General features: G+C 35.0%; 1 protein-coding gene across 1 annotated transcript in view; it reads right to left on the reverse strand.

The window, feature by feature from the left end:
• Positions 1 to 15798, reverse strand: part of LOC121378933 (sperm-tail PG-rich repeat-containing protein 2-like) — a 117989-nt gene that overhangs the window by 100815 nt on the left and 1376 nt on the right. Inside the window, exons 3-8 of the mRNA XM_041507327.1 lie at positions 15606 to 15727; positions 13615 to 13758; positions 10461 to 10625; positions 5259 to 5486; positions 1780 to 1893; positions 625 to 784 (exon numbers count right to left, since the gene is read on the reverse strand). Of these exons, the coding sequence (XP_041363261.1) occupies positions 625 to 784; positions 1780 to 1893; positions 5259 to 5486; positions 10461 to 10625; positions 13615 to 13758; positions 15606 to 15727 (933 nt within the window). The remainder of the gene's footprint in view (positions 1 to 624; positions 785 to 1779; positions 1894 to 5258; positions 5487 to 10460; positions 10626 to 13614; positions 13759 to 15605; positions 15728 to 15798) is intronic.

Consider the following 15798-nt stretch of genomic DNA (forward strand, 5'->3'; position numbering starts at 1 on the left):
CCACTAGAGCACATTGATTAATTAATCATCGGTTATTGGATGTCAAACATTTGGTAATTCTGACATGTAGTCTTAGAGAGTAGTCATCAGAGGAAACCCGCTACATTTTTCCATTAGCAGCAAGTGATCTTTTATATGCATTTTACCACAGACAGGAAATCACATACCATGGCCTTTGACCAGTAGTGGTGCACTGGTTGGAATGAGAGAAAAAATCAATCAGTTGCACTGGTGTAGGAAAGGGGAGGGGGGGGGGGGCAAGGGGAGGAATGTGCCCCCCACTTTTCAGATATTTTGCTTTATATTTGCTTTATAATAATGTAAAAGTGTGTAAATATAAAAGTGTGCCCCCCCCCCCCCCCCCCCCCCTTTGGCACCTTCCTACGCTATACTGAGTTGAATGGATCCACCGTGGTGGTTCGATCCTACATTGCCAGCACCTCAGGCGAGTGCTCGACCGACTGAGCTAGATCCCGCCCCCCTAAGACGTCTGAGTTACAAGATACAAGACTGGACCAAGACTACATTTTGGTGTGTCATAAAGTGTCTGTAAATAAACAGGGGTTTTTGGGAGGGGTAAAATGTGGTTGTTATACATGCAGGCAAGGTGACACTCCATCATACCTGGCTGTTTCTTAAGCGTTGACTGCTGCTGGAATCTCACCGACGTCTGCCCGAATGGACTTTTCTTCAGCCCAGTCACTCTGTTCAGAGACTCCAGAGCATTGCGAGGATCATTGTATGATCCTGGGGCCGGGTTGCCGGTCTTCAGAGGTTGGAAACGCTGAGGACACAATTTGTATTCAAGGGTAATCAATAGTCTCCACACTGCCATTGTAATGACAGACAGACACATTTAAAAAACAACAAATTATATCACAGCAATGAAATATCTGTTCCAAGTCGTGTAATGCCGAGTTTTCATTGTTTTAAAGAAGGAGGCTGCTTATTCTGAGCTGGTAGCTAAGCTATGCATCTTTTTAAACAACGTAATTAATCTGTAATATAATATGTAACATGTAGCCAGTGCAGAAGTTAAACAGCTGATGAAATTCACTGACTGCCATCTTACTTTGACAAAAACTTAAAAAAATAAGATGATAAATTATGAATTTACCTACATATAATACATAACATAATTGATGTTTGATATGGACAAGAAATATTTTGGGCAGTTTGATTATGTGTGTTTCAAAATGAGTTGCCAATTTCAGTTTTGAAAAAGCAAAAATATACCCCTAAAAAAAACCCAACACCCATCCCCAAATTTAATTCAACAATATAAATGCTTATTAAACAGCCTAATCATTTTTTTTTTTTTTTTTTTTTTTTTTAAAAAGCTTTGCCACTTTGAACTTCAATTGATCTTTGGTAATATGGTAAAACAATGTAATGCAACTTTCTCAGTATTAATAAATATAATTGGGAATTAATTTTGACAGTAAAAAGCTGAGACATGATCAATAACATTCTTGTTTTAAATAGCTACATATATATATATACGGTGTAACTATTTGCATCCCTTACAATTTCTGATGCCATATAACCGTAAATAAAATGTGTTGAGTGCACTGTTAAATAAATCCTTTCCCTTACAATTTTGAAACATAATAAAGGCTTTAAACTGTTAATTAATTAAAAACTGTAAAAAACATGTATCGTGGAAGATTTTAGGCCATCCCATTGACTGTTGGGATGTTTGGACCAGTCTACTAACATAGGGGGGAATATGTCATTTGTTGAGGTCAGGCTAAGTAGTAAAGAAAATAGAATACTCACTTTTGCTTGTGACATGAACGGAGGGTGCTCCACTTCAATTCCCTCTGTGTTGAGTTTTGGTTGACACGGATCAAACTGGCCCTTGATTTCATACTTTCCAGGACCAGGAATAGCCTGAAGATACAGTTAAAGTTTGTTTTGTTTAATGACACCACTAGAGTACATTTATTAATTTTAATCATCGTCTATTGAATGTCAAACATTCAATAATTCTGACATATAGTCGCCAGAGGAAACCCGCTACATTTTTCCTAATGCAGCAAGGGATCTTTTATATGCACTTTGCCACAGACAGGAAAGGACATACCATGGCCTTTGACCCATTGTGGTTCATTGGTTGATATGAGAAAAAACCCAATCAGTTGAATGAATCCACCGAGGTGGTTTGATCCTGCAACACAAGCACTCAACTGACTGAGCTAAAGCCTGTCCTGCCTGAAAATACATGTACCCATCAGTAAGATATTTCAAGAAATGTCATGTTTTTAATGTTACAAAAGGCTCCCACAATCATATTATGATAATATTCCACAATAACTGTTATCTGCTTTCAAAAAATAATTAAGGAAGAAACAAATAAACAGGCCCGTAGCCAATGGGGGGGAGGGGGTCGGTCTACCCCCCTTACCAGTGGCTTTTTTTTTTCAATATGCCCCTGGACCCCCCTAAGCAACTCGGGCGCCTAAATGACCAACCCCTCTCAAAATCCTGGCTACGGACCTGATGAATGCATGTTTAATGACAACCTAACACGAAGAACATATTGGTTATTGAATGACAAATAACAGGGAAAATTTTGTTCAGTTTTGTAAGTTTCTGAGATTGCTACTCAATTTTAAAATGTCAATTTTCATTAAAAAAAATTTATAAAACAAAATATTCTTTGGAATAAGTATATAAAAGAAGTCATGATGTTATCTGCTTACAGTGTGGGTATATCAATTTTAAAATGTAAATTTTCAGTTTGTTAGTAACTGTCATTAATAAAAAATTTATAAAACAAAATATTCCCTGGAATAAGTATATAAAAAAAGTGATGATGTTATCTGCTTACATTGTGGATATATCAAATGATACTGTTCCCAGCCAAGATGAATGACTATACTGATACAAGTAACAATGTAGACAATATTTCACAATAAAAGTTATGACAAAGAGTATATATAATAATATTCTTAACTTTCCTTCAGGATTTAATATAAACAGCAGGGAACATTTTGTTCTCAAAATCTTGATTATCAATATTTCTAGTTAATTGAAAATTGATTAGCAACTACCATTTAATGTTTTAAAATTGATTAGCGATCTCTGAAACCTGCGTAGTGAATTGCGATGCAATACTGAATAAAATGTTCCCTGAACAGGTCAATTATTGGTTTTCAAAGTGTAGCAGGAGGTCAAATCTTTGTACAAATGTTGTTGACAAATAATTTTGGAATGGTTTTGGTCATTTTTTATACTTTTCATTACGGTGTCACAGAATTAAAATAATTTATATTTCATGTATGAATTCCTTGTTTAAAAATCAGTTTATTGGCTTTTTGACACATTAAATTCAAACTCATAGTTTTAAATAGTGTATTTAAGAGTTCTTGCTGAATGAATGTATAAAATAATACTGATAGTTCATTTAGTAGTTTCATAGCACTTTAATCATAAATGAGACAGATTCCTTTTAGTTATCTGCATACCATTACTCATTGGTCTTGGTGCGAACAGAAAGCAATCATCAAGCATGCATTGTGACACATAAATATCAAAAACAAAGAACTCAAGATGAAGACTAGCCAAGTCTTGTAATGGCATGTGTGGTGTGGGTTTTTTTTTATAACCTGGGGGGAAATGACACAAACTTACACAAGATTGTAACATAATATGCTTAAAGATTATCTTGTTTGATTAAATAAAAAAAGAACTAGAATCTGCTTGCAGGAAAACATTAACGTGTCTAGTGGTCACAACTGGATCTTTGAACAATTCAATTTTTTCACTCCCAGTTCGTCGTTATAGCAAACTTCAAAGGGACGTGGGATGATGGAGGAATCACGAAAATGACGGCATGACTCAGAGAGAGAGAGAGAGAGAGAGAGCTAATCGTGGAATTATGATCCAACCATTATCACCTCCACCAACCGATGGAAGTATTTGTGTCACTAAGATGCTTTACGAGGTGCTATCCACTCCCTGCTTGCCAAATTCTTACAAAATTGACTCTTACTCCAGTCAAAAGAAAGCATGGCGTCTCGATTTTATTTCCCAAAAGAATCAAAACAGAGCTAATGATAATTATGACCTGTAATTCATTCCAGCGTTGGTGCAAAATTAAACTAAGTTCTATTTATAGATATAAAGAGAAAGAAACAAAGTGACTTTCTTTCTGTTTTCGCTACATTTGATCATTAGTGACCGTCTAAAGAGTCCTAATTAAAGATATATTGCTGTTAATAGGACTTCTTTAAACATTTAACTCATAACATTTTTCATAGGCAATAAAACAACACAGATGCACACATTTTATTACAGCAATCCATAAAATAACAATAAAGTGTGATTTTTTTTTCTGTTTAAAAAATATTGGTGACATTAAATTTCTTGCAAAAAAACCCTAAAGGGTTAGAGTTAGGGCTATATTAATAAAATATTTACCTGACTATGACATTATTTAGAGTATTAAATAAATTAAATGTTAATAAGTTATAACTATAACTTGAGAATGATAAAATATTAGCAACTGATATTACCTTAATGAATTTGTTAAAATCACTGATCTTTGAGGCTTTACTTTACTTTACTTTACTTGACAAATCTATCATGTTTCTCATAATCCTGGTGTTTATGATAGCTTGAAATGCATTTTATGTGAAACTGAAAACGTACATGAATGTACCTCGGACACTTTAGGATTTGTGGGTTTAATTGTTCATGCCGTTTAGTACAATCCCAATTTAAATCCCTGTCACCTCACTATCATACTAACTGAAATCACTGAAATACTCCCAAACTTTAAAAAAAATAAAAAATAATTGTCAGTGACTAGGGCTAAGAGAGGTCTCACAACAGCATCAAAAAGGTTTTTTTTTTTTTTTTAAACCATTTCCTTGTGCAGCATATTTTTATACAATGAAATATCTCCATATCAATGCTATGATGTTATTTTATATATTTGACTTATTTGATAAATTTAATGTAACTAAGACCACATTGTACGGCAGTGATTCAGGGCTCCCCAACCCTGACATCATCAATGATCTTGGAATAATAAATAATAATATTCCGTGGTTATAAATGGTTTTAGATAAATAGTAGACCAGTCAAGCTCCATGCTAAAATGACACTGCCATTTTGCCATAGTGGTATTTCGATTATCAGAAAACATTAATGTATAATAAAATAATTTGGAGCCTTTCAGGACAGAGCAGAGTTAATATTAAAACAACAATACCCCCCCCCCCCACCCCCTACAAAATCTTAAAACTTACCATCTTCTCCGACTGTTTGACAATGATTTCATGGTAGCGAGGGAGCTTTGTATCGTGCTTACTGCCATCATCTTCATGGACGTTGGCATTTTCTGCTTTACCCAGTGGTTCCCTGTATGGCTCATACTCCCCGGGTCCGGGTCCGGGAATCCCAGCAAAATTCATCCGGCACGAAGTCAGCTTTCCGAAATGAATTCCTTTGTACGTATTACAACATTTTGTGTCATCCTAGAATACAAAGACAGAAAGGAATGTTTGTTTTAACAGCAGTTATTAAATACATCTTTTCTGTTACTCAAGGATAACGGGGGAAACATATGTATGACAACACCTCAGCACATTGTTTAACAGCAGTTATTAAGTACATCTTTTCTGTCACTCTAGGATAACGGGGGAAACATATGTATGACAACACCTTAGCACATTGTTTAACAGCAGTTATTAAGTACATCTTTTATGTCACTCAAGAATAACGGGGGAAACAAATGTATGGCAACACCCCAGCACATTGTTTAACAGCAGTTATTAAGTACATCTTTTCTGTCACTCAAGGATAACGGGGGAAACAAATGTATGGCAACACCCCAGCACATTGTTTAACAGCAGTTATTAAGTACATCTTTTCTGTCACTTTAGGATAACGGGGGAAACATATGTATGACAACACCCCAGCACATTGTTTAACAGCAGTTATTAAGTACATCTTTTCTGTCACTCAAGGATAATGGGGGAAACATATGTATGACAACACCCCAGCACATTGTTTAATCAGCAGTTATTAAGTACACCTTTTCTATCACTCAAGAATAATGGGGGAAACATATGTATGGCAACACCCCAGCACATTGTTTAATCAGCAGTTTTTACTACATCTTTTCTGTCACTCAAGGATAATGGGGGAAACATATGTATGGCAACACCCCAGCACATTGTTTAATCAGCAGTTATTAAGTACATCTTTTCTGTCACTCAAGGATAACGGGGGGGAACATATGTATGGCAACACCCCAGCACATTGTTTGATCAGCAGATTTTACTACATCTGTTGCGTCACTCTAGGATAACGGGGGAAACAAATGTATGACAACACCCCAGCACATTGTTTAATCAGCAGTTTTTACTACATCTTTTCTGTCACTCTAGGATAACAGGGAAAACAAATGTATGACAACACCCCAGCACATTGTTTAATCAGCAGTTTTTACTACATCTTTTCTGTCACTCTAGGATAACAGGGAAAACAAATGTATGACAACACCCCAGCACATTGTTTAATCAGCAGTTATTAAGTACATCTTTTCTGTCACTCAAGGATAACGGGGGAAACATATGTATGACAACACCCCAGCACATTGTTTGATCAGCAGTTTTTACTACATCTTTTGTGTCACTCTGGGATAACAGGGAAAACAAATGTATGACAACACCCCAGCACATTGTTTAATCAGCAGTTTTTGTGTACTTTTTCTATCCCACATGACTGCATTATGATGGAGTCTTTTTCTCCCATTCATTCGATAAATAAACTATTATTTTACATGCACAAACAAAGATGGCTGAAAAAATAACTTCTTTATTTGACCGTTTTATTATAAATAAACTATACTATCGTATTTGTCATGTCTGTTTCATGTGTTAAATACAATTTAACACTACAAATTAACAAGATAGCTTTTATAGTAAAGGATTTAATAACAAAATATCAATCTAAAACTAACCAACTGGCATTGATATGACGTCATATGTTACCAACGCAGTAATACTCCCCATGTTAAATTAAATAAAGTCATAGCCCATGCAAGACAGATTTATTCTGCATGGGCTGACATCATGGAATGGGTCTGTCTTGCATGGCTAGGGATGGGAGAAAACAAGAGAAGACAGTGTTCAACAACACCCCAGCACATTGTTTAATCAGCACCTATCGATTGCTTAATGCAGTAATCACGACACTTTGTTCAGAGAATAAGAGAAGAACCACACCGCTACCACATGTCTGTCATCACAAAAACAAAACCTTAAATACTGCAACTTTAAGATTTTTAAAAACATTCTGTCAATATCTAATTTCATTGTTTTATCTATGAAACATTGCATGTTATCCCCAAAAAGAGGCAATTTTAAAATAAATTCTCACCATATCTGAAAAAGCACATTTGACTTAAATATTACTGAATTACTTATACCCTTTCCAATGATTACCCCCCCCCCCCCCCAAAAAAAAAAACCCCCACTAAAAAGAGATACATCATATTATTGTCCAGTACAAATTACTTTGAAGGACAGATGCTAAGAACTAAAGCCTTCTGGCAGTGAAGACGTTCAAATCATCCTAAAAAAATAATTTGGTGAAAAAATCCAACTTACGATCCCACCAAACATCATATCAAGTATTCAATGGACGTGTCAATTTAACTGAAACTAAGACGTTAATGGGAAATTTGTTTCCAAGAGACAGTGTGTGTGTGTGGGGGGGGGGGGGGGGGTGTCATTGCAATCCTTTGTCTGAAGCTCCAAGTTCACACCTCTTGCAACTTAACACATTTGTATGCAAATCTAATAAAGCAGAAGGTGAAAATATCTGCACTCTATGGGAAAATGATCTGTTCAATTCCATTATTTCACCATAATTCCCGTACAAAGACAAAGCACAAATTTCGCAGGAAAAAGCTGGATGGGACACAAACACTGGGTCATGCCACTTCAATTTGTTGTCTAACAGAATTTTCTTTTCCCACTGTAACAGTCCGAGGGAAGTAGAAGATGGATCACAGTCAAGGGGTAACTTAATTAGGAAATGCATATGAAATGTAGCCTCCTACTAATTAATATAATTCATTTCAATATAGCATTTCCTTATTTATTCTTTGTTTTACGAATTAACAATGAAAATGATCAAATCATGCATCACCTAAAAAACGGGTTGTTAAATTTTCTGTATTTCATACCAAGTTGTAATGTGGGGTTTAATGTCTGTAGTACTGAATGTGCTGCCTATATGTTCCCAGTCAACTTCTGACAATATCAGTTGATTTTTGATGCAGTCATTATTTCTTGTTGCTATCTATGTGATCCTTTATTTCTTTCCATAAATGTACATAATTAAATTTAAATATTTATTTTTATTTTGCATACTTGCATATACAACATCTTAAATTCATATATTATGTCTAAAATATCAATAACATAAGTTAATCGTATAAATAACAGAAAAAGATTTGTTTTAAAGCCCTAATTCATACCAACTGAGGTCAGCATATTTTACCTGAAATATACTTTATATTTGAAACAAGACTAATATATTTTAAAATATTTACAAAAGAAAACAACCCCATAAAAAAAAAAGAGATAAAAAAGCTAATTATTCTTCATCAAAAGGTCTCTAATCTGGAAGTGCCACGTTCTCCAGTGATGTATTGATAACCTTATGCATAATTAATTTCACAAGCTCCTGCTGTTATATGACGCTCTGGGGAATTGAAACCAGTATGTGTCCATGTCGCGTTACTGCAGCCAGACATCCATTGTGCTTGACCATGTGGGCATAAAAGTGTCATTGAACTCGTCGAAAAGATATCATGGGAGTTAAAACACGCAGCAAAGTGATGCATGTAATCTAGCGATGTACAATAATATGACAGGATGAAAGCATGCGGAAGATCACAATGTGCGGCAAGGGAGGAACAGTAGGAAGATCCCGAGCCAAGATTGCCGTCGCTAGCTGTACGTAGTCGTCAGCGGGATCTCGGACAATGGCGGAGGCCTTCAAATTGGAAGCTGATTAAGATGTTTAAATCACGCACCAAATGTTACACAGTTTTAGTATCAGTGTTAACATCGGTTTCGTTTAACACATCTTTTGTTCTTTTCGAACGGCGAGGCATGATTTATACATGATCCGAGGCTGTTTGCCTTGCGAGATGAACCTCAGAATGTACATTCTGGAAACGCTCGTGGATTAATGAGCACACAAGCAAATCCTTGCAATGTTTTAATCTCTTCCCTTAATGAACTTTATGGGATCTCTCATTGTTCAATTCCCCGAGCATGGATTTAGCTGAACAGATGCAGAAAAGCCATTAGACCTCTTTTGCATTTTTCATTCCATGTATAATAGAATTTTTGAAAATTAAAACAATAAAATTTCAATCCATCTGTGTTAAGATGATACCGAGATTTCAGATTTTTGTTAAAAGAAAAGCAGTGTAAGATTTCTGGCAGCAATAAAAATGGAAACTAATTAGAAATATCATATCAACTTACAGAGTGGTATGACATTGATGTCATTATTAGAGGTTTTGTGGTTATCATTGTCAGTCGTATTACAGTGAAACACATTTAACTGAGACTCCCATGGGTCCAAGTAAAAAGTCCGGTTTTAAGAGGGTATCCAGTTTTAGAGAGGTTCTATTCTGTACTGATATTTAAAAAGTCCGGTTTTAAGAGGGTATCCAGTTTTAGAGAGGTTCTATTCTGTACTGATATTTAAAAAGGGACAGTAAAAAACATCCAGTCTGGAGGTCATTCTGGTTTGGTTTTGAGTGTTTTCACTGTAAATTCTATTTTTTATTCCAGTTAAAATAAAACTGATGTTATTCAAGCCCTTATCGATGTTTACTATTTATAGTACGAAAACAGTTTTACTACAAATTTGTTACATAATAAACTTAGTTATCTTTTAGTATCTTACAAAAAAGAAGAAAAAGAAATACTTATACTAAGATTAAATTTTAATTTTTTTTACACTGATAAATTTGTTAACAGTTTTCCACAGGCATGCATGATTATTTCATGGAGATGGGGGTATAGGGTAATAAAATTAAAGTTTAATAGAAAAGGTTTGGCCATCAGGTTTTACTTAATGTTTAAAATATTATTTTCTGAGGATACATTGTCGTACAAAAAACCCCAAATAGCTTGAAGTTTATACAATATACCTGGCAACCATTAGTAAATGTTAAATTAGTAAAAAAGAAAAAAAAGAAAAAAAAAGTATTGCATATTTAGTATATCTGGTATTCTGCTTTTGTCATCTGATGAAAATATTACATGTCCATGTTTCACAGCAAAGTATCAATTAAAGTATTATTGAACCCTGCCATTTTGTTTCTTCTGTACATAATTTCCCACATTGGCTTTCTACCAAAAACCTTCTACATATTTTTTAAAGTAAAAATGTTAACATGGCATAGCAAGACTTACAAATGAAGGTTTATAAAATGCTGGACCCAGCGACTGATCCCTGGAGGGAGGCTCCTGTTTCTTTAAGGTACCATCTTCACGCTCCTCGTAACCAAATGACTGACCCGGGCACGGAATGGAAGGCGCCTCTGGCTTGCGATGAAACTTGATTCGACTTGTTAATAACTTTAAAGAAAACAAAATAATTATAATGTATACTTATAGCACAAAATCAAAGTTGTAACATAAGACATAACAAATTTATTGCCAAAGATTTGTCTACACATAAGGTGCATGGTCTTACAGCAACATTTTGACAATAAATTTATAATATATTATAGATAAAACTGTTAACTAACAATCATGGCTGTCGCACTGTCAAACAATTATTAAGATTGGATTTTCTTACTTCATGAGCTAAATAGCAGTTACATGATGGGAAATTAATTGAGAGAGGAAACTCGCTGTCGCCACTTCATGGGCTACTTTTTTCAATTAGCAACAAGGGATCTTTTATATGCACCATCCCACAGACAGGGCAGTACATACCACAGCCTTTGATATACCAGTCGTGGTGCACTGGCTGGAACGAGAAAGAGCCCAATGGGCCCACCGAAGAGGATCGATCCCAGACCATCCGCACATCGAGCGAGTGCTGTACCACTGGACTACATCCCACCCCCACCAAGAGAAAGTGACCCAGTGACCTACTGTACTTAAGCTAGGTGCTCTACCACTGAGATACATCTAACACCTACACATGTAAATATTATTTCAGATTAACATGCTATAAAATTTTAAGTACAGGGCACAATATTCCATGCAAACCATTACTCTGTTTTCTTGTCGATTATGTAAATTAAACTTCATTTGAACAATCCATTGGTGAACTCTTACTTTTAAAAATTAACACCTGCAAATTATTTCAAAATATTTTCTAGACTAATTTTGGACACCTGAAAAATCCTGTATTATTTGCAAATTAATGTTGTTTAAAATACATTAGGAATGTTAGTATGGTACAGGACAATTGTTTGTTTTGTTTAACAACACCACTAGAGCACACTGATTGATTAATCATCGGCTATTGGATGTCAAACATTTTATAATTTTGACATATAGTCTAAGAGAGAAAACGGGCTACTTTTTTTTCACTAGTAGCAAGGGATCTTTTTTATCCACCATCCCACAGACAAGATAACACATACTTTGGCCTTTGATATACCAGTCGTGGTGCACTGGCTGGCACAAGAAATAGCTCAATGGGCCCACTGATGGGGATCGATCCCAGACCAACCGCGCATAAAGCGGGCATTTACCATTGGGCTATGTCCCGCCTTTGAAATTTGAATTACAAAGGTGGGATCTAGCTCAGTCAGTAGAGCGCTCGCCTGAGTTGCTTGAGTCATAGGATCGAATCCCCTCAGTGGATGCATTTTCTGATTTGGTTTGTTCTCATCCCAACCAATGTCCCACGACTGGTTTATCAAAGGCCATGGTATGTGCTGTCCTGTCTGTGGGGATAGCAGGACAACAGTACATGTGTATCAATACAGTAGCCAGAGATATTTTATATGACAAACCAATCATGGGGCACTGGTTGAGATGGGGGAAAAATCATGAGTCCGTAGAGGGTGATTGATCCTGCAATCCATTACACCTCATGCTACAACCCCTACAACTGCCCACAGCAATTGGCAATGCCATGAAGTTTTTAATTCTCTACAGCACTTTTTTTTGCCTTGGACTATATATATATTTTTTTTCTTTTCTTTTTTCAACTGCATATTTTTTTGCCATGGACATTTCTTAATTGCAGGTGTTTGCTAGAGCTCTACCACTAAGATATATATCACCATTTAGCTAAAGATATTAAGATTTAAGCAGGCTGTCCTGGGCACACCTCAGCTATCTGAACTGCTTAAAGGGACATTCCCGAGTTTGCTGCACTTTTTCAGATGTTATCGACAAAAAGAGACTTTTTAACGATTTAATTACATAACAAATATATTTTTCTGCATAAAATATTAGTAGTTGTATATTAAACGTGTTTCTGATCGTTCTAATATTTGTGCTAGGTTAAATTTCATCTTATTTCCTAAAATATAGTTTTTCGTATGTACGAAATTATTTGAAGACAAAATCCAGTTCGGGCTTCTTACAAATATTAACCTTCTGAGTACTGCAGTCAATATACTGTACACAGTGCATTCCCCAATTCATATTTCCCGCCGTTTTGCACATGACACTCACCGGAAATGGAAATATAATTAATGAAAAAAGATTTTTTTAAAAATGGTGGATTTTGTTTTGATTTTTTCAATTGAAAATACCTTGAAATTTTGAGTTCAAAAAGTGGTTTTCGGCAGGTATTTTCGCTTGACAACAATGGCGGCACGTCGCGGTCATTTTCAGGGATTGATAGCTGATTGTGACAGCTAATTTGATAATAAATTTGATCGTTTTACCAACAACGAAAATTACCAAATATTGCAATATGAATCGTAGTTCGGGTTTAAAAAAAAATTCTGGTCAGAAAACCACTGTTATCGGGAATAATGGACATAAATACTGGACAGCTGGCCACAAATGCCCGTAAGTAAACGCAACTTTTTCGATTTTTTGCCTAATTTTAATCACCATTAGCCAATCTAAAATAATAAAAATTACAAAAAAAGACACGAAAATAATACTTACCGATTCATATATGAACTTTATTTCATGTATTTATAAAACATTTAAGTAAATATATGTGAGTAAAAATTATAAACTTGTACCCATTCAACGTGGTTTTTGTTAAAAATTAATCCAGTAGTCTAAAGGTTAAGACGACCAGAAACACATTGAATATACAGACACTGATATTCTAAGCAATAAAATATATTTAATATGCAAGTTTAATCACAGGAATATTTTATTAGTCGGAAACATCTTACAATGCAGCAAACTCAGGAATGTCCCTTTGATTAATGGTTAGTTGTTAAAAGTTAGTGAGAGAGAAAGAAAGTGTAGTGGCCTTACACCTATCCACTGAGTTGCTAAAACTTGTTGTTTGGGAACTGGTACTGAGATGCGAACCCAGTACCCGCCAACAGCCTCACCCGGTGACTTAATCACTACACCAAGTGAAGCTGGTGAAATAAGAACTCCAAATACATTAATATGACATACATACCATGCCTCTGCCTTGACCGTCTGGGGCAGATCGACATGCCCGTGAGAAGTCAGAGTTTCTTTCTACCATATAGGTACCAGGTCCAGGGATGTCTTCTACATTCTGCTGAAATCGTTTGCTTTTGTTTGCCATTGTTCGGCCACCCTACAAATACACGTATACCACAGAATAGAATCTTTAATACACAAACACTATATATTCTTTTTTCTTTTTTTCTTGCAGAATACAATTGCCTTTAAATATTCAAATTGTAGTGAGCTGGTTGAAATGGCTGAATTTACAGAGAAATATCCATCATATGATCCATCTCATCTTAAAATTAAGGCAAACATTACCAGAAAGCTACACTCCCAAGTGATAAATAATTCATTTATTTCTGTGTGTGTGTGCATGTCTGTGTGTGTGTGTTAAAGTATGTATATGTGTGTTTGATATGCCTACAGAACTTAACTTATTTATTTAACCATTCACGAACATCAATAATTAAACAGACCTGTCAACCTTTAGACAAGAGAAAGCAGGAGGTGTGTGTTGAAAAAGCAGGAGATTTTGTCAAAAAGCAGGAGATTTTTAAATTCACACAATTTAACCCAAAATCGCAAGATTTAAAAAAAAACATTATTACAATAAGTTATATGAATACTTTATAATGTCATATATACTTCTTAACCTTAGATCTTGGCATTAAAAAAAAAAAAAAATATTAATTTTTTTTTTTTTTTTTTTTAAAGTTTAAATATTATTATGATTTAATACATATTTAAAAAAAAAAAAATGTTAAGAACATGAACAAGAAATACAAAATTTAATTAGTACATTTACGGTATTACACTTACAGCCTTACAGGTTGCGTTACATTATCATTTGTGGTTAGTGTACCCAAGTACCAAAGACAAATTTATATAAATCTTATAAATTAATATTCAGTTTTTACTATAATGAGGAACGGTGGCGTGGTACTTATTTAAAATCATTATAATGATGCAATAAACATTGTATTTTCATTAATCATAAGTAAAACCTCATTACGGACATCGTGTAAAATATACCGGAATTATACCCATTTCCGTGAGTAACTTTATGTCAATGTCAAACACAACATTTTTTAATTGTACAAAAATAATTTCTTGAAGTGTACCCTTATAACCAACATTTTACTGCACAAACATACAAAATTAACTGACACAAGTATGTTTATACAGCTAATTGGTCTTTTCGTTGTCTTGCTGTGACATGTGATTTTAACATGCATCGTGTGTATCACTGTCAACTCGAGTCTGGCAGTTCAGATTCGTCATAGTTGCATTATGTAATCCAGTGGGAAGACATTTTACAATTCAGAGGTGTTATTAGAACTAAATTGGATAGTTTTTTGTTTTTATATGGCAACACTGAATGTCAATACACAGCCTGTTGAATTAGCGGCAACACGCATTGTAGCCATTACGATGACAACAAACATTATAATTACATGTCATTTTATAAACTCCATGTGCTTTTTTAACAATATAAATAGGCTATCCCACAATTTTCACTTCGGCAAAGGTTAAACAGTCGGGACAATTCGGCCTGTTACATTCTCAGAAGCCGAAAGTAGTCGACATTTGCCGAATGAGAAAAAAAGGCAGAGTTACTTCCCTTCTGTTATTTTGACAAAAGAGGATCGATTTTTTTTTATACTTACAAAAATGTCATTTAAAAGGAGAAACTGTCTCCCGCACAGGGGAAAGGAGATTTGATCAAATACCGGGAGACTCCCGCGGAATCCGGGAGGGTTGACAGGTCTGTAATTAAACCAACATCAATAATTATGGGTTGACCAAGAGATAAGACAAGACATGATGAAAAGACCACATGAAACAAACTGACTATAGCTATATTTTTAAAAAGTACTTCATAAAGAAACAAACACACATGTTTATTGTAGAAATTAATGTATTTTCTCATCTCAGAGGAGTTTGTCTTTGGACAGTTAAAGGGGAGTAACTTACCTTAACATCAAGTTGAGGAGCTTGGGGATCATAGTGGCCAGGCCCTGGTGCTGCTACTACTTGGTCAGTAATATTAAGAAATGTCTCACGACTTGACATAGACATAAATGGTGCATATCCATCTAAAAAAAAAAAAAAGAAAAAAAAAAGTCAACTCATTTGTAAGAAAATCATTCAAGGTAAACATACTACA

The sequence above is a fragment of the Gigantopelta aegis genome, chromosome 8 (assembly GCF_016097555.1).
Source record: "Gigantopelta aegis isolate Gae_Host chromosome 8, Gae_host_genome, whole genome shotgun sequence".
Taxonomy (NCBI): Eukaryota; Metazoa; Mollusca; class Gastropoda; order Neomphalida; family Peltospiridae; genus Gigantopelta; species Gigantopelta aegis.